The sequence below is a fragment of the Acipenser ruthenus genome, chromosome 13 (assembly GCF_902713425.1).
Source record: "Acipenser ruthenus chromosome 13, fAciRut3.2 maternal haplotype, whole genome shotgun sequence".
NCBI classification, from domain to species: Eukaryota; Metazoa; Chordata; class Actinopteri; order Acipenseriformes; family Acipenseridae; genus Acipenser; species Acipenser ruthenus.
Genome location: NC_081201.1, coordinates 39740390 through 39765531, shown reverse-complemented (window position 1 = coordinate 39765531; position 25142 = coordinate 39740390). Strand labels below are relative to the sequence as shown.

The 25142-nt window shown below is 41.5% G+C and overlaps 2 protein-coding genes across 4 annotated transcripts; both read left to right on the top strand.

The window, feature by feature from the left end:
* Positions 1 to 1223: 1223 nt before the first annotated feature.
* Positions 1224 to 16439, top strand: LOC117418184 (protein O-GlcNAcase-like). 3 transcript variants are annotated; one of them, XM_058985414.1, is made up of 17 exons: positions 1224 to 1241; positions 1785 to 1954; positions 3191 to 3242; positions 3429 to 3526; positions 4077 to 4207; positions 4569 to 4740; positions 4838 to 4936; positions 5264 to 5548; positions 5762 to 5920; positions 6248 to 6894; positions 7000 to 7174; positions 10190 to 10275; positions 12267 to 12371; positions 12491 to 12579; positions 13082 to 13274; positions 13478 to 13637; positions 13993 to 16439. In XM_058985414.1, exons 2-17 carry the CDS (start codon positions 1786 to 1788, stop codon positions 14127 to 14129), a joined length of 2757 nt encoding a protein of 918 aa, XP_058841397.1. In that variant the 5' UTR covers positions 1224 to 1241; position 1785; the 3' UTR covers positions 14130 to 16439. The 3 variants fall into 3 exon arrangements, with proteins under 3 accessions (XP_058841397.1, XP_033886760.1, XP_034781802.1); XM_034030869.3 differs by lacking the exon at positions 1224 to 1241 and having other exon boundaries at positions 1259 to 1954; positions 6248 to 6858; XM_034925911.2 differs by lacking the exon at positions 1224 to 1241 and having other exon boundaries at positions 1259 to 1954.
* Positions 16440 to 19400: 2961 nt separating this feature from the next.
* Positions 19401 to 24903, top strand: LOC117418519 (ADP-ribosylation factor-like protein 3). The gene is made up of 6 exons (XM_034031661.3): positions 19401 to 19537; positions 21392 to 21535; positions 22627 to 22743; positions 22877 to 22927; positions 23220 to 23405; positions 24217 to 24903. The coding sequence occupies exons 1-6, from the start codon at positions 19535 to 19537 to the stop codon at positions 24262 to 24264; spliced, it is 549 nt and encodes a 182-aa protein (XP_033887552.2). The 5' UTR covers positions 19401 to 19534; the 3' UTR covers positions 24265 to 24903.
* The last annotated feature ends 239 nt before the right edge of the window (positions 24904 to 25142 follow it).

Below are 25142 nucleotides of genomic sequence, written 5' to 3'. Positions count from 1 at the left end.
TCTGCTTCTGTGTGAACATGAAGGGAAACGGACAGGCATGTATCCCTAGAAACCAATACTCAATAACTTCAGAACAATAGTGTTCATCCCAAGCGCCATCTCAACTGGATGTGCAGATTTCCAGTGTGACACAGTAAGGAGGATGCAGGCACTATGACGAATCATTTCGGATCACAGTCTTTCACAGTAGTTGATGTGAAGAGGAGTGCTTATGAAGCATCTCGCAGGGCGTTGGCGTCTCTGGTGTGGTTTTGTGTTTAAAAGCACGTCAAGGTTTGTTTTTTTTACACAGCAGTGCAGTAGAGCCCAGGCGTTCCACAGAGAGTCAGCCTGGCCACACGCATCGTTTAACTGTAGAAGTGAAAATGTCATCTCTGTACTCTTAAAAACAAGCAGTGCTTAGTAAAACACCAAATTGGGTGTAACTTGTGTCCCCCGTCCCCAATGTAATGTCCTGCTAACTGGACAAAGCGCTGTTCAAACTACTTTAATGGAGTTGCTTCTCTTCAGCTTCCTCCTGGCCTGAGTTACTGCAAGACAACCCCAGCAGAGCACTCCCTGGTACAGGACTGCTGGTGAAACTCGTTTCCTGGAATGAAGCGGAGTGTCTGTGAAAATGAATAGCAGCAGCTTCTCTTGTGATTTAACACGATATGAAACCGGGTTATGGATTCCACTGCAAATGTGCTTTTGGGGGTGAAGAGTGACAAAGAGCAAGAACACTTGGATTTGACATTGTGATATTTGTTAGTAGTTTCTGAGCACAGGGTTACATTGCAAGCTTCATACTTAAATACAGTGTAGTGTACAGTAAGTGCAAATAATACTACAGTACAATATGAACTAAGATGCAACAAGTTAGGATTACAGCACGTTATATCTACAATGAGATCAAAGGAGACCTTGCTGGGTGATTGTTGCCCAACCCCTGTATATTTACGGCCAGCCAAGAGCTTATTGTCTATATATAGGATGTTGCTTTCTCTGCACTCGTGTATGCTGTAATTTTAAAAGCCATTATGTGCTATACCTTTAAGAAACCCTCGCCAGACTGCCGGTGTGGAAGTGCGCGTGCGCAGTTTCCCAGTCAACAAAGATCAAAACAAAGACCGAAGTAATTGAAATTTGCAAGAAACGTGACGAAATTGTTTTTTGTTATTTTTATATCCGCCTTTCAGTGAAGAAACTGCTTTTTTCGACGCTGCGGCTTTAAAATAAGGCGTTTTGGACGAAATTAAATGGTACAGTTCTGTTCTTTTTCCTGGGGTTGGCCGGTTGTAACCAGTCTGATCTGGCTTGTTGCGGCTGCGCAGTTGGTGTAAACAGGAAGAAGCCGTGCGAGTGAAGAGGGTGCACAGGGAAAGAGGAAAAAAAACATAGAAATATAACCGAAAAGATCGAAAAACCGCCATTTCAACACCTGAAATAGCAACCGAAAAGCATACCGGACAGTAGAGTAAGACACTGAGAAGATTCGACTTTGCATTTTTAAACGTCTGCATTATATAATTATATTAATGCTTTCAACCGTTATACAACTGAACATTTAGAGAAAAAACGAATTAACTATTTCATTGGAAAGCGAAGAAAGACCGCAAAATATAAGCTGTGTTATATATCTCACTAGTTTAACCAAGCTAATTCCCTCAGTAATATACACCTTACATTACATTTCGTGTCAATATGACTTATGCGTGTTAAGCGGTAAAGATTCGTTTTGGACTGATTTAGGGTTACCTATTAAATAATTTATATTTGCATACATCGATTATTGTGTATACCAGAATGGTTCAAAAGCAGAAGCAGGTCGATGAAAAGGCGACGGAAGGGGAGCCCAGCCACAGCCCAGGCCCGGTACCGGTGGACGGGACCGCAATCCTGCCAGACTCGGTGGCAGCAGCGCCCCAAGCTGAGACCACAGGCCGCAGGAAATTTGTCAGCGGTGTGGTGGAGGGTAAGCAGAAATAAGTGTGGTGACAGTTTACTGGAAACCCTAACACAGGATACGTACAGTGCTGATACGACAGCTGTGTAGATCGGGGTGCATTTATCACACGGTTTGATTACCTTTTAAAAATCAACACAAAACAACACAACGGCCCAGTAACACGTGTGCATGTGCAGTGTGTATTAATATTGATGCTAGCAACACTTGGGGTGGTATGTATGGTTAGCTAAGTATATCTCATTGCAAAATGTGTGAATGGACTAGTTCTAGTGATTCTATACGCGTTACAATTGGACTGGCTTGTTTTGTGTGTGTATTTATTTGTGCTCGATCTGAAGGTGTAATATGCAATGTGTGTGTTTCTTATAGATGTGTGGTTGGTTGTGTTCTTTCCTGGATAACCTCCTTTGAAACAAGATTACTAGTTTCAAGAGAAATGCATTGTTAAGCTTTCTCTCAAAAGTGCTTGTGTTCACTGGCTCAACGTCTTCAGCTAGCGTCCTGTTCAGTCATTTTGTTGCAGGTGTTTCTTCCTGAATAAATGTACATTCACTGTCATTGTAATCTAGTGCTAAAAGGAAGTGCCTTTGTATTCTCTTCTCTTGTAACACCTGGTTTACATGTTTGACTTCGCCAGTACAATATCTTGAAGCAGCTCGTTTGTTGAGAGGTGCTTCAGTATCCATGGACTTTAACCCACAGTGCATATAGATCAATACTGTGTGTTTATAGATCCATTTGTATAATACTTTAAAGCAGATGTGCGTTTTCCTGCTGTAAGGGTTATGCAATCGTACCTGTCTCTGTCTTTTTGATTAAAGTAGGAAAAACTGTGCAAGTAGTTAAGCTGTGAAGGTAGCGTAAGTAAAGCAGCTCAGGTATGTAGTTATACTCTTGCACATTTTGATTGTACATTTGCGTGCATTGCAAACTACAGTGTGGGATTCTCACATTTTACTAGGATTGTCTGGCCATTGTATTCTCCAGTCAGTGGATGTATTCCACCAAAAATTAATGAGCGTATATAGAAATCACAAAAAAAATGAAGTAATGCAGTTTATGCAATTTCCCCTGTTCATTAGAAAGGTCTACCTGTGGATTAATCGGTGCCTGGGCCGGCAGTACTTTATGCTAAAGCCACAGAAACTGAAGGGGCTGCGTTACCTGTACCAGTGTGTTCAATGTGGGAATGTGGCTATTCTGAGGAATTGCATGTTGACCATAATCTTATTTTTTGCATAGGATTCTATGGTCGACCGTGGACTATGGAGCAAAGGAAAGAGCTTTTCAGGAGGTAATGGCATTACTTTTTGTCTTCGTTTCTAAAAGAAAAGGCTTACAGATATATCCTTGTCACAATCGTGCATTCTAATGGTGTTATAAAGTATTGAACTGGTACACCAGGGAGCACTGTATATTGCAAGGACAAACCATTGCTTTGGATTCCAAATTCTATATTTAGTTATTTGTTTTTACACAGGCTACAGAAATGGGGATTAAATACTTACCTTTATGCTCCAAAGGATGACTACAAACACAGAATGTTTTGGAGAGAAATGTACTCTGTTGAAGAAGCAGGTAAGTCCATTGATAACCAGAATAATTCAATTCTGTATGTTAGTGCTGCACAAATGGATGTTTGGGATTGAGTTCTCCATAGAAATCAGGTGGGCGTCATTGGTGTTGATTGGTCTAAATTACCACGTGAAGAAACAGCTGCTTGGATTTGTGGTGATTGCTGTTTTTCTTTGACGCTGTGGAGAGCAGCAGCCCACACAAACCCCAGCAGCTGTTTCTTCACTTGTTTCACTTGGCATGGTTAATTAGCCCAATTGGCACTAATGACCCTGACCTATAGGGAGCGCAGTCCAAATAATCTGTTTGTGCAGCTCTACCATAAATACATGCTCTGTGCATTTATGGGTGTTGTATTTATACTGGAAGGTTACTGTGCAATCTGAAATGTGTTGCAAACTCCAGTGAAATGGCATCCACATAGTGCCACTGTGGTAATGTGTGCATGGGACATGCTGTGGTGTAGGTGACCATGCCCTGCTTCTTCGTTGTACTGGCAGACCGCTGTAATGCAATGTTTAAATCCCTGTACTTGTGTTTGTTTATATTTAAGAGCAACTCATCACTCTTATCTCTGCGGCAAAAGAATATGGAATTGAGTTCATCTATGCCATCTCGCCAGGGCTCGATATCACATTTTCCAACCAGAAAGAAGTTGTGGCTTTGAAAAGGAAGTTAGATCAGGTTAGTAATTCTCTGCTTTTAGTAAGTGTGTCATTTTTTTCTGTTGCTTGGATTAACCTCTCTGGGTTTATGTCGCATCCCAATACATTCTCATATCACACATCACCACATGCATTATTCTCTGTATATTGTTGCTGTTTACCATGGTATACCATGTTAGCTTTTGCTGGTCATTATGTATGTGCTGTGTTTTCATGTTTGCAAGAAACAAGCTAGAATATATATATATATATATATATATATATATATATATATATATATATATATTATACACACACACTGTGGGTAGAGTTTATTTGGTAATTCCTATTGATGAATTGCTGTTTAAGATTAAGTATTTTTTTTATCTTTCTCTAACCAGATTTCCCAGTTTGGCTGCAAGTCTTTTGCCTTACTGTTTGATGATATTGAGCACAATATATGCCCAGCAGACAAGGAAGTGTTCAGCTCATTTGCACATGCCCAGATCTCCCTGACTAATGAGATCTTCCAGTACTTGGGAGAACCTGAAACTTTCTTGTTCTGCCCAACAGGTAACCAAGAATGATTTATTTATTTTTTTCTTTCTTTCTTTTTGTATAGAGTCTGCTTGAACTGTTTCTGTTTTTTTTTGTTTTTTTTTTAATGCAGAATACTGTGGCACTTTCTGCTATCCAAATGTTTCCCAGTCACCGTATTTGCTAACAGTTGGTGAGAAGTTGTTACCTGGAATCGATGTGCTATGGACAGGTGGGATTATCTTTAAGAATGACATGTTAAATAGTGCCTTGTACAGTAATCAAGTGTGTGGGCACTGTAGCATCACAAGTGTGCCTTGTACTGTAATCAAGTGTGTGGGCACTGTAGCATCACAAGTGTCAGTACTAATGCCATTCCAATATTTATTCAGTTTACTTTGACACGCTATTGAATTAGTTACCTTAGAGTTCTCTAAAGTTACTCAGTGCTCAAAGAGTTAAGTCTTAAGTGATTTTTCTATATGTTTAGTTATTTGTGGATTGCAGTAGCGAAGGAGCTGTGCATTTATGTAACTGGTGAACCACTTTCTGTTCTCAGGTCCCAAGGTTGTATCTAAAGATATCACAGTGGAGTCCATTGAAGAGGTATCCAGAATTTTAAAGAGAGCTCCAGTTATATGGGACAACATCCATGCCAATGACTATGACCAAAAGAGACTGTTCCTTGGTCCTTTTAAGGGCCGGTCAACAGAGCTCATCCCCAGGCTGAAGGGTGTGCTAACCAACCCCAACTGTGAATTTGAGACCAACTTTGTGGCCATCCATACACTGGCAACCTGGTACAAATCCAACATGAACGGTGTCCGAAAAGACGTTGTCATGAGTAAGTCGTTTGTTTTGAAGACTTTAGTATTTAATTGGCTCAGGACCCAAAGGGTATGTCCTCTGACCTGGCATGTGTTCTCTTTATATTTTCTGTGTTCATTTTCTAAACTCTGTAGTGTTGTTGGGGCATCATTACACATGAGCATAGTGCTGGTAGGGGCAACCTTCTGAATATCTTAGAATACATCCCTGCCATCTGCTCATCTTTCAGGTGACAGTGAGGACAGTACAGTATCTATTCAGATTAAGCTGGAGAATGAAGGCAGCGATGAAGAAATCGAAACGGATATGCTGTACAGTCCACAGCTGGCGCTGAAGCTTGCCCTGCAAGAGTGGTTGGGGGAGTTTGGAGTGCCTCATCTGTACAACAGTAAGTCAAGTGGGCTTTAGTGGAGGAGGATGGTGTGAAACAGCAAGGGACAGGCTAGCAGAATCTGTTTGCTTTTTAATTTCATATTCAAAAAAACGCTAAATCCATTTGTTTTGTTTATTTAAAAGTATTTGCTCAGTGTAAGTATTGAAAATGATACATCTCATTTTTACTAAGGAACTGCAAGGCAGCAGTACATAGTATTTCATTCCACATCTTTCAAGAGCTACAATATGTAATAAAAACAATTAGCACAGTAACCACTTGTGTAGTTATTTTTGTATTCCATGTCAGTTAAATGTTGCTTGCATGTGTTCTGATAATCAGGTCGGCAGGTCCCTCACAGTGGAGCAAAGAGCACCTCTATTGATGTGGCATCTCTGGTAACGCCAAACCTGGGGTCCTCAACAACGGTTAGCACTGTTTACCAGCAGCCAATCATGAGCCAATCAACAGCTCTGAGTGAAGAGCCCCTCCCCCTGAGCAAGGTAGAGGAGGAGGAGGAGGAGGAGGAGGAGAAGAAGGAGCAGCTGCTTCTTCAGTCCGACGAAGAACCCATGGAGATGGTGCTAGAGAAACAGGATGAGCCAGATACCAAGAATGTCAACCAGATCCTGACTGAGATTGTCAAGGCCAAGATGACAGAGGAGCTGAAGCCCATGGACACAGACAAGGAGAGCAGTGCAGAGTCCAAGTCCCCCGAGATGTCTATTCAGGAGGACTCTGGGAGTGACATTGCACCAATGCAAACAGACGAGCAGCTGAACAGAGAGCCGTTTGTGCCGGGCCCCAATGAGAAGCCTCTGTACAGCGCAGAGTTGCTGACCCTCGAGGATCTGACCCTGCTGGCAGAACTCTTCTACCTGCCCTATGAACACGGGCCCAAAGCTGTGCAGATGCTCAAAGAATTCAACTGGCTGAGAGCCAACAGCAGTGTGGTCAGTGTCAATTCCAAAGGGAAGGAGCCTCAGAAAGTAAACACATATATATTAACAAAATTGTGCATGAGTTTTGCTTTTTTTAAATATATATATATGAAATAATCTTACGTTTTAATTTACAACCCTGCTCCTTTGCAGGTCAGTGAATGGCGTGCCCGAGCAGAGAAGTTTGAGGAGATGTGCTGCTCAGTGATCCAGATGTTCACACGCCTCTCCAACTCTGCCAACAGGACCATTCTCTATGATTTGTATCCCTACATTTGGGATATTAAGAGTATCATCTCAATGGTGAAGTCCTTTGTTCAGTGGTTAGGTAGGTACAATGAAGGATAGCACCCCACTGGTAAAAGCTGGCTTTTCTTTTAATTGATTAGCCCAAAAAATACAAAAAAAAAGCCCAGTTTGGGATTCAACTTTCATTTTAGCTTCACTAGAAAACACAGACTTTTTATTACATGGTCTTCTAAGTGACATTTAACCAGTCATATATAACGCAGCATTTTCATGTACACACGGCAGATTAACTTCCACTGGTGTGTTGACTGGGCGTCTACACACATCTATACACCCGATTTAGCATTTCTTGGGCTAATACGTTCAGAAACACATAAATACAGAATGCTCTTGTTTGGACTGTATGTCTCGATGTGTGTCTTTGTTTTGCGCCTGACTGGATGCAGACTGCAGTGTTAGCTTACCCTATTCTTTATTAGTTCCCCAACTCAGCCATGCTATTCTACATATAAACACATCTCTATATCGTTTGGACTCCAGTGAGTGACACTCCAGTGGTCCTGCTGCTTGCTGTGTGTCTTGTGACATCATTGCTGATTTTATACAGTAGCATCTGCTGCCACCTCTTTAAGGGCCCTGGTCATAAAGGAAAGTCGATGCGTTCTAGTCCAGCGCGCATGCGAGCTTCAAATAGAAGGCTCTGTAAGGCTATTCTGGTGCAAACAATATAGTATATATTGAGGGTGGGCTTTTATTGATCTTAATCACTCTGTTTTCTCATACAAAGAGAAACCATTGGTGGTATCATTACAGCAGTGGTTGAGCACATGAGAAATTTAATCAACTGACTGGTCACTGCTGTGTTTCTAGTAAGTCAGTGGGTATTATAAAAGTAGTTTATGGCCTGGGTTACACCAGTAAGCTCATTTCATTTGCAGGTGTCTCTCCAGCTGTAAGGAAAGCTGTCCACATTCTTTTACTTGCACAGCAGGCAGCAACAAACAACTGGTGGGGGCACTGCTTAAAACTGAACTGTATATATTTAAAAGGGGAATGGGGGCTTGAGGTGGGCAACTGGCAGATCCTTAATAAGAAAATGAAAATGGAAAGCACAAACATACAGGAGATAAAGAACATGTATATGTGTATCCCAGGACATGATGCGCTTTACTGTTCATTCCCTGCATGAATACAAACCTGCCTTGTTACCCATACCCAGGTCTGAGAGGCAGCATGACTTTGTCATTAAATATGAGTCGGCATACCCCAGTTATGAGTTCTTTTGACCTCACTTGAGGAAGCTGTTTTTAGATCACAGGCGTTGGTCATGGGATTGGTTAATGCCATAGGGTGACTTCCGAGTTGCTTAACCATATATTGATTCCTGCTGACGTTTTGAGGAAATTCCACCCAATGTGTGGACCTGTTTTATTTGCAGACAGGTGGCATGCACCACAACAGTTAACTAACTGTGATAACCAAGGTTGTTTTGTTGTCAGCCTACACACTGCATCTTTAGGTTCTGCATTGTTGTTCACCTCTGCCATTTAAAAGGGGTTAGGCTCTCCTATGCAATGATAACCTTAAAACAGTGCAGTCAGCAGTCTGGTCTGGCTTTGTAATATGAACCATTACTAATGACCTCTTCTATTGTCTTCTCCCTTCACTATGTCCAGATGAAAGAATGCTCCACAAGTTTCTACTGCCATTGGATCGACAGTGGCCGATGTACGCAGCGTGCTGCTGCTGTTATCTGTTTAATTTTTTTAATTTAAAATAATAGCATTTTTAGAAATGAATTTGTAAGTGTAACGGACAGTGTGGTGTGATGCACTGCATCACAGATTCTGCCCCCTGTCAGTGAGGTGAGATGAGGTTAAAAGCTCTAAAACAACAAATGTAAAAGGTGTGAAGGCTGGGTGGGAACCAGCGACCCGCACACTGCAAGCAGGCATCTTAACCACAGTGCAGAAGAGCCGGGCTCTATCTGCATTCGTGGTTAGAGCTTTTACCCTCGTCTCATCTCACCGACGGGACAGAATCCGTAATGACAGAACAAGAGTGTATCACAACACCGCCTGGTACACTCGTACAAGATATTTCAGGGAGCTTAATAAGTGTATGCGTTGTGAATGAAGTCACATTTGCGCAGCGAAATCTAAAGTGATAAGGATTATTAACGTGTTTTTCCATTGATCCAGCTTCTCTAACTTTGTTTTTTTTATTCTATTGGTAAGGCTTAGTGAGCTAGTTTGGCTACACCCCCTAATGCAATTGATAAAAGGAATTCATGAATATGGCTTTAGCGTTTACTTCTTGAAAGTAATGGCTTTTCTAATTGAATTATTAGATTTAACAAAATTAAAAAACAGCAGTGCAAAACTTTACATTTTAAAGTATATACTGCAAATATGGAGGATTAAATGAAAATCTGTTTTTGAATTCCTGAAACGTGTGCATCTTGGGACTGTGCCTTACAAGCTAAATGGAGGATCTGCTGCTCAAGTGCTGGTGAAAGAAAGGTCTCACTGAAGCACACGCTGTCCTCTCTGCGCTCGCTGCACATGTCCTGTCACATGAGTTTAATAAGAGACCCGGCTCCATTTAAAACAAAGCTAAATTGAAGCTATGTATTGGAAATGACTTGTACCTTTTTAAGGTACAGTAGAGGTATGTGGGTTGTTAAAACTTAAGTCATCTGACAAGACAACAAAAAAAAAAAAAATGTGACTTCAAAAAAAGCATGTTTCTGCTTGGGGCTGTAACAATGGCAGTACCAGTGTGTTTAACATGTGTCTGGACAATCCAGTCTGCGATGAATGAATGTAGCGCTGTCCATTGCAGGCCCAGTCACAATCTGTTTGCATTTTAAAAAGGTACCTTTGTTTAGTTGTTACAACCCCAGGAGTTTCTGCTTTCACAAAGTTAGATTAGTGTGTTTTATTTCCTTGTCTCTTTTTGTATTCTTTTATGTTGGAGTGCTTGAATATAGAGAGCCCCCCCCCCCCCCCCCCCCACCACCACTGCCGTACCCCTTGTTCCTTCAGAAAGCCCCCCTCATGTAATGTTCTCCGCTTGGATCTGATCTCAACAGGGTGTCGTAGTCAGTCGTCAGCACAGTTCTTAAGTGGAGACCAAGAGCCTTGGGCCTTTAGAGGCGGTCTAGCGGGAGAGTTCCAGGTATCAATATATCCAATTCACAACTGATTGTTGCAACAAAAACACTTCTACATTGGTGTAGATATGAAAGGGTTGGTCTGTTATAGGTGTGCTTGTTTACAAACAGAACTATATTTGTTTTAACCTTTTCCCTCTTCACCTATATAGCAAATAGGCTTGTTTCCCTTAAAGCTGATGTATGGTGAGTGGCACACAGACCTTTCTTTGTAATTCAGGAGATGCTTTAAAATTCAGTTTTGGTTCGAAACCCTAACGATTCCAACTTTGCTAAAAGGTCAATTAGGGGGAAAGGGTTAAATAAATTATTATTTATTTATTTTTTTAAACCACTTGCGTTTGGGCTAGGGGCGAGTCGGAATATTCGAGTCATCAAGTATTCTTAATAGAATTACTACTTGAATATTTTGATCAAATTTTGAATACTCATTCATTTCTAAAACCAATGGAAAAATGCGCTAACTACACCCGAAAAAACTTGGCACAGTATTTGAGAGGAGGAAGTTAAAACTGATCAGCCACTACAATTCTCCCCTCGCTGATAAGTGACAGGAGGCAGGCAAGTGTTTTGTATCGTAAATCAACGAGTCTAAAATGTAATCACACGTCTGCTACTTTAGAAGAAAACACAGAATATAGCAAAAAACAAACGAGCGTTGCGTCTTTTACTTGCACAGTGGAGGCGATGTAATGCTTCTCTGTGTTTAATTTGGATTTTGACTGCAAACTCCCTGGGCAGTGTTAAGTCTTTGTTGTTTGAGTTCTGCTGTTATCGGTCTCCTGCTGATATTGGCTTGATTCCGGAATCAGACTTTTTAAAACGATCATTTTATTATGGAATCGGCAAGTACAGGGACAGTACATCTCGTTTTTATGTTCCATATTCTAGCATAGATGTTATTGACCAAACCTATATTGTTGTGCTTTGTTAGTAAGCAGTCATGTTGTGTATTTTATACGAGTCATCAAAGTGTGTTAAATATGCACTTGAAAGTTTTGAAGGTCATTTTTTATTCTTGGTATATTCGAATATCTTATTATTTGAAATTCCCCCCCCCTAGTTTGGGCCTGCTTTTATTATCAGCAAAACTAATGTGAAGGTTTATTTCTTTCAGTGACTGCCCAAAGGAGATGCTACATTTCCCATGCGCCAGCAAAAGCGCAGCGTGTTTCGGTGTTTTTCACATGACATCTCATTTCTTTGCAGGTAGCACAGCGCTCGGTACACCCTCTCCCTTCACGCGCTAGCGTTCAACCTGATGCGCATGCGTGCTCGTCTGCAACTTCGCCTACTTACACAAATATTTAATAAATAATACATTTAAAAAAAAAAAGCTCCATGATCAAAATTTAAACAACTAAAAAAATGCAACCTCTTTCTCTCCTAAAGATCCTAAATATTAAAAGACGCCAAAAAAATCTGGCTTAATAGCGTGCTTGTAGTACAGGATGACTGTGCAAAGTCAAAGCCATAGTGTTGAGATTGAGCCTGTAAAATGAATGTGTGAGAGAGAGAGTTGTTTTGTGTTGCTGAAGTTTGCCCATGGAGTTTTTCTTCACCCCTCCCTGCACCAGCACTTCTCTTCACAGGAATGCTGGCGCGTGCGAATTGCGATGCCCAGCTTTCGGGAACACACATCTCCTTTAGCCAGTTAGCCCCTTTTCAGACCAAGCCTCTCCTGTCACTTTCATATTAGACTTGTTATCTGCTTTTGTATGTATAGCTTCAAGGAAGTAAAATACAAGTGTTCAAATTTGCTATTGACGATACACGCTGAAATGCACACAATCAAATCAGTTCTCATTATTTCTATGTGTAGAAACTGGTTAGTTTGGGCAGCTCTTGTTGTAGACAATGAAAGCTGTCTTTTGGGCATTCAGTGTGTAGCTCTGTAGCAAATCAATTGAATTGTAAAATCCAACTTTGCTGCAGAGGTTGACGGTGGTTCTTTGAGTTTGTGACTCACTCAATAATTTTTATTTCATCTTCACAGCGATTGTTGCCAATTGATGGGGCAAATGATCTTTTTTACCAGCCACCCCCTGCAATGCCAACCTCCAAAATCTATTCCATAAGACCATATTTTCCAGAAGATGAGGTCAGTGTTGTAGTCCTTTCATAAAAACATGTACACATACTTGCCTTTAAACACAGTCCACTGCCTGGTTTGTTAATGTGCCTGCCCCATAACATTGCTTATTTTGTACTTGATTATAGCCTGCTGTGTACAAGATCTGCAGAGAGATGTACAATGAAGACATAGAGGGGGTTCCTTTCCCTGAACAGCCTGATTTAATTGGAGATAGGTAAGCCATTGAGAGAGAATAGAAATCGAATTGGAGTTGGCACCAATTATATAATCTGTCGCAGTTTCATTGTGTTTATCATTTAATAATAATAATGATGATAATAATAATAATAATAATTGTTATTATTATTATTATAGTAATAACTGCCCTTTTTAATAAGGCACTAAACGCTATAACCAAGCTGCTGTGCGGAGATGCATTGAAGCAATATATTCCAGTGAAAGTGTTAAATTACAATTTCAAGTGATGGTTTATAATTGTGTTATTAATAATGAAAATAAGTTAACTGCCAATTATTGGTATGGAATATCGGAAATCAGTAATGATATTGTTGTTTTATTATTTTTGAAAAACTTTACATCATTTCTATAGAATTCCGGGTTTTCATTTTGTAGGATAGTTTTACTGTTTGCCCTGATAGAGCGATACATTGATTGACCAATGTTAACGAAGATCTCTTTAGACCTTTTCAAAGTTGTGATTGTGGTTCCCATCACAGGTTAGTGGGAGGATTTCTGACGCTCAGCCCAGACTATGGGTTTGTTCTAGAGGATAATGAGGGCATCTGTGGGTATGCTCTTGGCACAGTGGACGTCAAGCCGTTTGTGAAGAAGTGCAAGATGAGCTGGATCCCCAGCATGCAGGAGAAGTACATCAAGCCTGACTCTGAGAAGGACTTGTCTGAGGCAGAGGTTAGCAGCAATTCTGGACCTGGTCTTGTTTTTGTTTCTCCCTCACACACAACATTTGAATTATTTTTTCATGTTAAAGTAGTTTCAATTCAGACTTTGAGAAATATGCCTCCTCCATACATCTCCAAAACAAATAAAATGTATTCACAAAACCATGCCCCCCGTCAATGGCTTCCTGATTATCTTCCTTTTTTTTTTTGTAGAAAATGATGTTGAGTTTCCATGAGGAAGAGGAGGGCCTTCCCGAGTCATTTCTGAGTAATTTCCCCTCCCTGATTAAAGTGGACATTCATGGGAAGGTTACAGACCCTAGTGTCGCCAAGAGCATGATGGGTTGCCTGCTTTCCTCCATTAAAGCCAACGGTAGGTGCCTCATTGAATCCATATTAATGTTCTGCAGTCCATAGGTTAAAAAGCATGTTGTCTTGTTTGAACATCGAGTCAGTACTTCATTGTCTTTGGGGTATTCTACAGTGACTGATGAGACTATATGAATTCACTGGCTCTCTTGTTGCCTCATTCTCAGTCAGTATACCAGAAGGGGAAGGGGTTCCAGTTTTTGTGTGTTTCACAGACTATAGTACTAATTTTGGACTGCTAGCCTAGTTGTAAGTGTGTTGCTACAAGTCCAGGAACAATTACTAAGGTTTCCAGTCTAGCTGCACCGAACACTCGGTAGTTTACTTCATGCTGTTTTCAATTCTTTTCCTCTGTTCAGGGTCCCATGGTGCCTTTTGTGAAGTGAGGCAGAATGATAAGAGAATGCTGGACTTTTACAGCAAGCTGGGCTGCTTTGAAGTGGCAAAGATGGAAGGATTCCCAAAGGGTGTGATCCTCATGGGAAGGAGTCTGTGAACTATTCTGAATGCGAATGAAGTGGTATAAAAATACATCTGATGTTTGTGCTGCCTTAACAAAAAGAAAATGTAACCCCCGCAGTCAGGAGATGCCAAGGTAGCCTTTTTTAATCATGCCCAACAATCCTAGAAAATAGATGGTAAATTAAGACTAGCTCCTGCTGCCTTGGCTTTCTTGTCTAAGTAGTCTGGTTTGATAGTAAGATGATATTACTAGCGTCATACTGTTAAAGCATGAAAACAATTTGAGCCATGAAGCCCCTTGACAAGAGGTGGGAGGGGAGGGGGTGATGGCTGAATGGACAAGTTCTTAAAGTTAGTATTTCCTGCAGCAGAAAAAGGTAGACATACAGAAGGTTAGCTTCATAGACGTGGGATGATTTTCAGCCATTCATTCTTCAGTAGTCTTGTCTGTTGTCCTTCCTGGAATAGCACAGGGAGGTCAGGTGTTCAGGGTCACAACTGCCTTCACCCTTCCAGATGTTCTTTCAGCTTGTGCCAAGTTTGAAAGCTGGATAGAGTTGAATAATCAGCCTTTGCTGTTGAAGGGTTTTTTTCCTCAAAGGCTTGGCAGCGAACACTCGTCTCAAGTTTGGATTTGAATTCACTGGCTTCCAGCCTCCAGCTTTAGCCACTTGACCAGTCTGTTTCTGTTAAGCACCAGGTAAGCAAGGTTTCATTCTACACTTGTCTCATTCTGGAATCCGACTCTTGCTTCATGAAGATCTAGAATGTGGTGTGTGAACCACAAGTGTGGTGGGGCTTGATTTATGGTCAGACTCAAGGAAGCCAACAAATGTGCATATGCTTGTGTTAATAATGGAATATACATGCTGTTTATAATAATGCTATTTTTGTGATGGCAGAATTTGACAGTCCTTTTTAAATGTTTTGTATTTGTTTGTCTTCCTGAAACATGCTGATAACTGGCTCCTTATTTCTTCATGATCAGTAGTGCCATGCAGTGTCGCCAAGAGCCCCAGTAAAGCAGGTAGGAGGGGCTCAGGCACTAGTAATGAAAGCCACTCTATAGAAATGTAATTCTTAAAGGGATTTGTAGCTTTCTGCTTACACATCTTATTAGGGTTTAAGGTTTTATATTTAAGTGTATCTTGTTTTACTTCATTTTCTTGTTTAACATCCAGGAAAGCACTTGCATTAGAGTACAGTTGTCATCAGAACTGGGTCTGGCTCTTTGTCATTTATTATTATTATTATATTTTATTTTTTAAATGCTTGGAAACTTATTGTTGTAAAATTGTAAATACTGGTATTTGCATTTCTGAAGAATTCAAAGTATATAAGGAACAGATGTTATGTAATATCGGTTGCCATGTCATTCATAACTCATTAACCTGGTGGAGTGAATTGCTGTGAAATCTATTCAGAACAATCCTTGTTGAAGCAGAATCTGTGCAAGAGGCATTTTAATATGGAAGGACATTGCCCATAGATGTCTGTGAGGGAGTTGTAAATGGTTTTGGTCAATCCAGAAATATAGTGTTTTGAATTTTAAAAAATGTAAGAAACAAAGACAATCTAGTTTAACACAATTTCTCTGACCTTCCAGGTTTTATGGTATGAAAGAAAAGTTCAGTATTGTGATAAACTGATACATGCAGGAAACGGAAGTCACAAGCAATGTTAATTTGTTCAAGAACAACGTCCCCTGAGGCAAAAGCCCCAAACCCGATTGGAATCTACAATACCAAATACCCACCCACATGAGTGCGGGAGACCTACAGAGAAGACAGAGCGTACATACAGCTAAACTATATTTAGAAACGCATCTACCTGTCCTCTTGTATTTCCTGAAGACTGCTCTTGTAGTCCTAAACCGTGGTTATCAATTGTTTTACAGAGTTGCAGTTTCCAGCTTCATGTCATTTTGTTTTTTGGATAAGTAAAGCATACACATTTAAGAGCTCGGAGCGTTCACGCTGCTAACATTTTAAGATCTGTAAATCCAGCTCCATGTTCAGCAGCCGCGTCTATGCAGGCAGTGTCACTTCCCCCTCTAATCTGCATTCACAGTGATTGTTGATTCATCTGTTTACATTCTCTCTGGCATTGTTTTTTTTTTTTTTTTTGTAGAAATGGGAAATGCATTTTTAGAAACGGATTCAGAGTATCTCATTTCAGTGAGCAGATGTAGTTTCACAGGAAATATGGTGTTTATACCTACAGCATTTCATTACATGTTACTGGGGTGTTCTGTTTGTTTTAGGACAGATACGAGTGATGTAATACTTTGTATGTAACCGAGATGGTTGGATACAAATAAAACCATTAAAATAATAACAACAAACGAATGTGTCTGTAATTTATACAGGAGATGCTTGTGCTGTGAGCGTGTAGATGTTCAGTTTAATCCTGCAGAGTGAAAGCAAGATGCACTGCACTTTACAACAGTCCTGCAATGTGGTGAAAATGTGCACTCGTAACGGATATAACATGCAATTACGTTTGAGTTAATCCTTTCAGTCCTGGATTTTTTCTTGAGCTGAAGAATGTGAAATAATGGAGTTATGTAAAAGGAACTATTTTATAGAGTACACATGAGAACCCTACAAACAAACATGTTTTACGTATATTTTGGTAAATGTGTCTTTAAAGTCCTGTGGGTACTTTGAAAACTCTAGATGGTGCTAAAAGTACAGGAAAGTAACTAGTTTATTCTTCCTCTGAAGCTCCTGCAGTGTGTAAGTTAATTGGGAGAGGGTCTCTCTTGGACAGGGGACGGGGAGAGTTTAGGGCTGATGAAACAATAGGCTGGTGGTATTCAGGCTGTCCCACTGTACAGATCTGTGGGCTAAATGGCAGACCTATTAAAAGGAATATACAATAGATAATTCTAAATGTATTTTTGCTCAGATAAGGGAACTTGTCTGTTTTCTCTGTACACATGGGGGTCCATTTCATTAATCTAAACAGTGCTAGGTCACCAGATCATTTCAATCATTCAAATATGAATATCTCTGATCTTTCCTTACAGAAATACATGAATGACTCAAACATGCACTGTTGGACTCTGAACCCTAACCCTCATATCGCATCACGTGTCTCATTAATGTCTTTCAGTAACAGCTCAGATGAAGCCGCTGTACGATGAGAGACATGCTGTTAAAGAACGTGATGAAAGCAACAGACCAAACAAAGGCACAGGCATGCAGTACAGCAGCCAGACATTAACATAGCAAGTACACACTCTCACAGGCAGCAAGACTTCACAAAGCGCTTCATGTATTAACAGATACAGCAAGAAGCACAGTCTGGGGAGTGACACATATCCAAGAGATATCTGCATGCTTTATCCCGGGACATTGATGTGGTAAACCCTGTATATATGCATCACCTCTGGTAGCAAGCAAACTAAACCACCCCAGGCTCCAATAACCTTTCTATCCCAGGTCCTGTTTTTATTGTCAAGGCTGGACAGTCGGTAGTCGTGGAGAAAATGACACGAGTTTTATAAAACTACAGTGTTTTTTTTGTTTGTTTGTTTGTTTTTAATCTTTCTCCTCAGTCAAGATTCGGCACCTCAATTTCCATTACTGCGTTTCGCTTTTATTAAACTCTTCTGTGCAGCCTTCAGTAATTTCAATAAGCTATAAACAACATACCATACTGTAGCCCACTGTTACAAAGTAGATCAATTTCAGTTCCCACGTGGCACTCACCTGACCAATGGAAAGCAAGGGGCAGCTCCCCAAATTTACATAGTAACCCCGCCCCTCGCAGTGTGTTTAGGTTTTCATTCTTGAGCATGGTTTAGGTTGCTGTGTTGTTCATTGAAAAATGTATCTTCATACCTAGTCTGGTGCTTTTGTATGTTATTTGAAAGAACTGGCAACATGTTGCTGTAGTACACGAGACAGATGTTTTGTGAGAAATAAACACTGTAATAATTTGTCTACTCAAAATAACACTGGCGTTCGTGTTGTTTCCGAGAAAAAGAACATCAACGCCATTCATATTATGTTATTCTGAACTTTATTATTACCTACAAAGCAAAAAAAAAAAACAAGCATATTGCAGAGACACGCTTTAGATAAAGGGTACGGTTTTTAATCTGGTCTGTTGTAACATGTATTGTAACATTGTAACTATTCCCTGAAAATACATTAAAAGTAAATAAGGCGACTATAGTTGTAAACGCATTCTGGGTAAGATGTGTTTTGTATGTAGTTACACATTCTCCCATTTCACTGATACGATAGAAACGAACTTCACATTCGGGTCCTGTCTCCCCCCGGCATTTTAAACTAACAATCGATAGATGAAATGGTAGTCGTGTCAGTCCAGAGATGATAGACAAAGGAGATGTGATTCATTTTATTGGATTAACTAAACAATATTCATGACAAGCTTTCAAGACCTCAAAGGTCTCTTCTTCAGGTGAAAGAAAGCACGAGATTGATGTTTACATTCAAAGGTGGCATCGGAACTACAAAAAGAACCCATTTAAAATAAATAAAAACAGGAGTGGCTACATACAGACAAAAAAATATATATTATAAGAATAAAATGTAAAAATTGTACCAGTAAATACTAATATAGGGAAAGAAATAGTGAAAATAAACAATTATATATATATATATATATATATATATATACTGTAGCGATCGGTGTATTGTGTTTGTGTACTGTATTCCCTCTTGTTTCTACTGTCTGTTAATGTCGCTGTATTGTGTTCCTCTCCCCCCGTCTGTATTACCTGTAGCTGCGGGTTCGCTCTGTCTCTGGCTGTGCGAGCAGTACCTGTCATAGGCTGTTTCTTGTGTGCGCCCATTGGTCCTGGTGTGCGGCTGGGGACCAATGGGATAGCTGTTCGCTCTGGCACCCGATTAACATAAAGGGGCGGGCTTAGCTATAAAACGGGGCGTTGCACGCTCATTGTGGTCGGTGCAGAGCAAGGGGCTAGAGCAGCGGGTTCTGAAAGAGCTTCATAAATACAGTGTTGAATTTGAAAACGGCGTGTTGTGTTTTTCGATCCTGCGCACTGCGTGGAAACGCTACTATATATATATATATATATATATATATATATACGCAATGTTTAATACACAAGTAGTATAAATTGTGATGAGGTAGAAAACCAGTTTCCCTATTGAGTCCTTTGTCTTTTGAGTCGAGGAGTTTTATAAATTTAAGTTCCCAAGTTCTCCTGTCTTGTGTGTTTTTGAAATTGCCCTTTAAGGCTTTACAACAACAACCGTCACATCATAAATTAACAATGAAAAGCGGGTCACATGACAACTATCGCCAGAAGGCTGCTAACGTCACTAAATCATGCGCTTTTCAACTCGATTTCCTTCTCTTGGCAAAACACATCTTTGTGTACTACGTCACCACCTTGCCTAGTAACCCCAGACTGCGTCGCAGAGAGAGGAAAGCGAAAGGATGGTGAGTTAATCTGTTTATTAATTAAGAGTCCAGCAATAATTTAACATTTGCGCTGCAATGGATCACACTATTGTAAAGAAAAGCGATGCACCGTGTTAATTCCACCGGCAAAGAGGGCTCCTAATTATTCTTTTAGTTTGTGCAACGGCAGACGCTCACGTTCGATCGGTATCTAGCTTGATAAAATATATATATATATGTATGTATGTGTATGTATGTATGTATGTCGTTGCCTGGGGAAGCCATGATGGGCAAGCACAGGATGGGTAAACATTAATAATAATAACTTTACGAGAGATAATCACAGCTCTATAGACCAAGCATACATTGAAACGTATTTTTGTTGTTCCAGGTTCTCTCATAGTTTATGCACGCAGTATAGCGCGTTATATCTGCTAGGCTGAGTGCACCAGGCAGCAAGCAAGCAGATTAATTTCATGAGCAAATCAACTATTCCTTGTACTGCAGTGCAGCTAAGTTCCAGGTAACACGGGGCAGCGCTGCTCTGTGCACGATATACTGCTCCGCGTTTTTATTCAGCAGGAGCCACATGTTTATCCATCGTGTACAGAAAGGATTTGGGGTTCATTAGACACGCTCAGCAAGGGTTTCATTTCACCTAGCACTGTCTGCAGCACCCGAAATAACAAAACCGCGGTTCTTAAAAATATTTAGTGTTGGACTAAAGACTCTCGAGTTGTGTGCATTATTGTAGTCATTCTAGAGCCCAATTCACTTTCATCATCATCATCATCATCATCACCATCATCATCATAATAATAATACGAAAACAAACAAGGCATTTATACGTTAATCATATAGACCTGCTGAGTGGATTTTAGCTCAGCTATCGTTCTAGCTTGAAATATTGTTTTGTGAAACAGTTAACAGTGACGTATGTTGCTAACTAGCACTCAGTGTGCTAAGAGGCAGCAGTGCCTTGTGAAGCTGGTCCCTGGATGATAGAGGCAGCAGTGCCTTGTGAAGCTGGTCCCTGGATGATAGTGGCATGCACCTCACATACCATACATTCTGTACACAGGTAAATACATAGAGGTCCAACCAACACGCATACAGGAAGGGATTGAGAGCGCTTCAGGTTTGAAGGAACCCTTTACATATTCATGTAGCAAGCAGTAGATTATACAGTACACTGTTAACGGTATAGCGATCTAGGAAAGGTAACTCTTGTTATCTCTGCTAGACGGCAACACAGCCGATTCACCAATCAGGCTTGGCTATGTATATTTTATGACTTGCTTATCTTTCTGATGAAAGAGCCAGAGGCTGCATTTGTGCAGCAGGCAGGTAACAGATTGCACATCACAACCCAGGGCTTCTTTACTGTACAGCAGCATTACTGACAGACATGTTTTAGCAGTTGGGGTAAGTCCCAAGGCAGTGTTATAAATGCTGCTCTGTGTATCATAGAATACAGATTCAACGCTGCACACACCATATGGCAGTGACACACGGAGATCTGTTAGCTTCTACAATCTGCTAATGCCTTTCTGTGTCGGGCACAAGAGCCTGCATGCAACATACTGTGCAGGCTGAAAAGGATGCAGCCACTTTTTACATGGTACTATGCCCTGTTTTCATTTCCTTTCAAAACGTCCACATTGTTTGAATGTCTTTGGTATTAAAAAAACAAACAAAAAAAAACACATCATTCCACAAAAATGTATGTTACAGGGTTGCTTTTAATAAACCAGATACGGACCTGTACTGTCTGCTGAGCTCAGGTATTTATGCCATCCAGTCATACGCTTGTGAATTGCCCCCTTTCTTTAATCACAGAAATATTCTCAAACAGTAATCGAGCACGGCTGATTTTTGTTGTTTTGTTTTCAGGGTTTGCTATCGATCCTGCGCAAGCTGAAGAGTGCTCCTGATCAGGAAGTGCGGATCCTTCTCCTGGGGCTGGACAATGCAGGAAAAACAACACTCCTCAAACAGCTGGCATCCGAGGACATCAGTCACATCACTCCTACACAGGTACACAAAGAGACTGCATGAACAAGAAATACCCATCAGTCCTCTCATCATCTGGCCTGTTCCACTGTTCACACCCTTAGTTGGTTGTTCAGTTCTATGCAAGAACAATCATCTTGCACAAGAGCATGTGGAATTTCATGTAGTCAATGTATGGTTTGTAGCAACCCTAACCCCAACCCCTAACCCCTACCCCTAGAACACTACTGAACTGAACCCTACCCCTAACCCCTAGAGAACTGAGCTGAACCCTACCCCTAACCCCTAGAGAACTGAACTGAACCCTAATCCCTACCCCAAGAGAACTGAACCCTAATCCTAACCCTACCCCTAGAACACTACTGAACTGAACCCAACCCCTAACCCTAGAACACTACTGAACTGAACCCTACCCCTAACCCCTAGAGAACTGAACTGAATCCTAATCCCTACCCCAAGAGAACTGAACCCTAACCCGAACCCTAATCCCTATCCCTAGAACACTACTGAACTGAACCCTACCCCTAGCCCTGCCCCTAGAACACTACTGAACTGAACCCTACCCCTAACCCTGCCCCTAGAACACTACTGAACTGAACCCTACCCCTAACCCTGCCCCTAGAACACTACTGAACTGAACCCTACCCCTAACCCCTGCCCCTAGAACTCTACTGAACTGAACCCTACCCCTAACCCCTAGAGAACTGAACCCTAACCCGAACCCTAATCCCTATCCCTAGAACACTACTGAACTGAACCCTACCCCTAACCCTGCCCCTAGAACACTACTGAACTGAACCCTACCCCTAACCCTGCCCCTAGAACACTACTGAACTGAACCCTACCCCTAACCCTGCCCCTAGAACACTACTGAACTGAACCCTACCCCTAACCCTGCCCCTAGAACACTACTGAATTGAACCCTACCCCTAACCCTGCCCCTAGAACACTACTGAACTGAACCCTACCCCTAACCCTGCCCCTAGAACACTACTGAACTGAACCCTACCCCTAACCCTGCCCCTAGAACACTACTGAACTGAACCCTACTCCTAACCCTGCCGAGCAGCAGAAACGCAGGTTTTGTTGTTTCACTGCCCCTCTCTTGTTTTTAGGGATTTAACATTAAGAGTGTCCAGTCTCAGGGTTTCAAACTGAATGTCTGGGACATCGGGGGGCAGAGAAAGATCAGACCGTACTGGAGAAATTACTTTGAAAACACAGACGTGCTGGTAAGTGCTGTAGAAATGTGAACCTGAAGGGTTACACTCCGTAGCAGTAGCTGTGCATGTAAAGTTTACCTGTTCACTGGTGATAGAGGATCAACTGTAACGTTTCTGAATTAACCATTGGTTTTTCTTTCAGATTTATGTTATTGACAGCGCGGACAGGAAGAGGTTTGAAGAAACTGGACAGGTGAACTGTTTTATGTATTTATTTATTTTGTACTGCTCGGAATTGCTTGTTGGGCTTGGGGTTGGTGAACTTGGCTCCTAAGATATGCAGCGCCAGGGGCTGGCTGCTTTGGGGGAGCTTACAGCTGAATCAGTCTCTTTTTGTACTGTTAATTATGGAATTCAGAGGTACTAGCCCTCAACATGCAAATCAACAATCCCAGTAAAACAGTCACATGTAAAAGGATGGTCTTGCAAAACGAGATGTTCATTTTGTAAGCTGACGAAAGCGTCCCCTGTGACCCCCCTGTCAGGAGCTAGCAGAGCTGCTGGATGAGGAGAAGCTCAGCGGTGTTCCTGTCCTCATCTTCGCCAACAAGCAGGACCTGCTGACTGCGGCGCCCGCCTCTGAGATTGCAGAGGGCCTCAATCTGCACACCATCCGCGACCGCATCTGGCAGATCCAGTCGTGCTCGGCGCTGACCGGGGAAGGCGTGCAGGTATGCAGCCCATCTGTATCGGACCGTTCCCATTGCTGTGACTCCTCCCATGTTAGACGTGTGAGGAACTGGCCCTGGCTTCATCAGCTAGACAGACAGTGAGCACATGTGACGGTGTTTGGAGTGGGAATTGTTTTCAGACAATTTCTGTTTGTCAATTCCAATCCCCAATCCCCAATTCACATTCACATTGATCAAAATTGCAATTAGCAGAATTCTGTTCAAATGAGCTACTAACAGTGGAAACATATTTCTTAAGTGAAGTGACTGTCAGTGAATTAAACTGGCTTCAAATGAAAGCAGTTGAACAATCGCAACAGTTACTATTCTCTAAAATAGCAATTCCTATTCCTTCAAAGGAATTGAAATTGGGTATTGATTTTAAACAGGAATTGACCCCAACCCTGTTTCTGATGTTAGGGTTAGGGGTTAGGGGTTGGGGTTGGGGTTGGGTTAGGGGTTGGGGGTGGGGTTTGGGGTTGGGTTGGGGTGGGGGGTTAGGGGGTTTGGGGTTAGGGGGTGGGGGTTGGGGGTTAGGGTTAGGGGGGTTGGGGGTGGGGGTTAGGGTTTGGGTTAGGGGGTTGGGGTTAGCGTTAGGGTTGGGGGTTGGGGTTAGGGTTAGGGATTAGGGGTTAGGGTTAGGGTCCATGCAATCCAAGGCATTGCCTGCAAGCTGCACCACTCATTGCTAAAGATGACGCTTGCCTGCAGCAATCCGGCCTGTGATTTGAAAATAGGGTAGATGGGGGATGAGACAAATATTTTTACACATAATCATTTTCACATGTCTTCTTGTTTGTTTTGTTTCTAGGATGGAATGAATTGGGTCTGCAAAAATGTGAACGCAAAGAAAAAGTAGAACTGTATAGACTGTTCATGTATTTCAAAAGAAAAGCGGACTAGAAGAGGTTAAACAGCTGGACCAGTGGGAACACTAACTTAACTCACTGAACTCGACCACAACCATCATCACAGAGCTACAACAACAGCAGCATCTACTACACACTAAGAGAATCTCAACCATCATCACACAGCTACACACTAAGAGAATCTCAACCATCATCACACAGCTACACACTAAGAGAATCTCAACCTTCACACAGCTACACACTAAGAGAATCTCAACATCATCACACAGCTACAACAACAGCAGCATCTACTACACAAAGAGAATCTCAACCATCACACAACTACACACTAAGAGAATCTCAACCATCACACAACTACACACTAAGAGAATCTCAACCATCACACAGCTACACACCAAGAGAATCTCAACCTTCACACAGCTACACACTAAGAGAATCTCAACCATCATCACACAGCTACACACTAAGAGAATCTCAACCATCATCACACAGCTACAACAACAGCAGCATCTACTACACAAAGAGAATCTCAACCATCACACAACTACACACTAAGAGAATCTCAACCATCATCACACAGCTACACACTAAGAGAATCTCAACCATCACACAGCTACACACTAAGAGAATCTCAACCATCATCACACAGCTACAACAGCAGCATCTACTACACACTAAGAGAATCTCAACCTTCACACAGCTACACACTAAGAGAATCTCAACCTTCACACAGCTATAACATCAGCAGCAGCTACACACTAAGGGAATCTCACAGTCCTCCTGTTTTCTGACCACATGAGGTCCAGGACAGTCTGCAGTGTTCCAGGATGTGAAATTGGGGACAGATCACGGATTGATCTTTAACAGG

Coding starts and splice junctions, on each gene's coding strand:
- LOC117418519 (XM_034031661.3), top strand. Junction 21,536..22,626: donor GTCACATCACTCCTACACAG/GTACACAAAGAG, acceptor TCTTGTTTTTAG/GGATTTAACATTAAGAGTGT. Junction 22,744..22,876: donor TTGAAAACACAGACGTGCTG/GTAAGTGCTGTA, acceptor TTTTTCTTTCAG/ATTTATGTTATTGACAGCGC.
- LOC117418184 (XM_058985414.1), top strand. CDS start 1,786: ATGGTTCAAAAGCAGAAGCAGGTCGATGAAAAGGCGACGGAAGGGGAG. Junction 4,208..4,568: donor TGAAAAGGAAGTTAGATCAG/GTTAGTAATTCT, acceptor TTCTCTAACCAG/ATTTCCCAGTTTGGCTGCAA. Junction 10,276..12,266: donor GTCTAGCGGGAGAGTTCCAG/GTATCAATATAT, acceptor TCATCTTCACAG/CGATTGTTGCCAATTGATGG.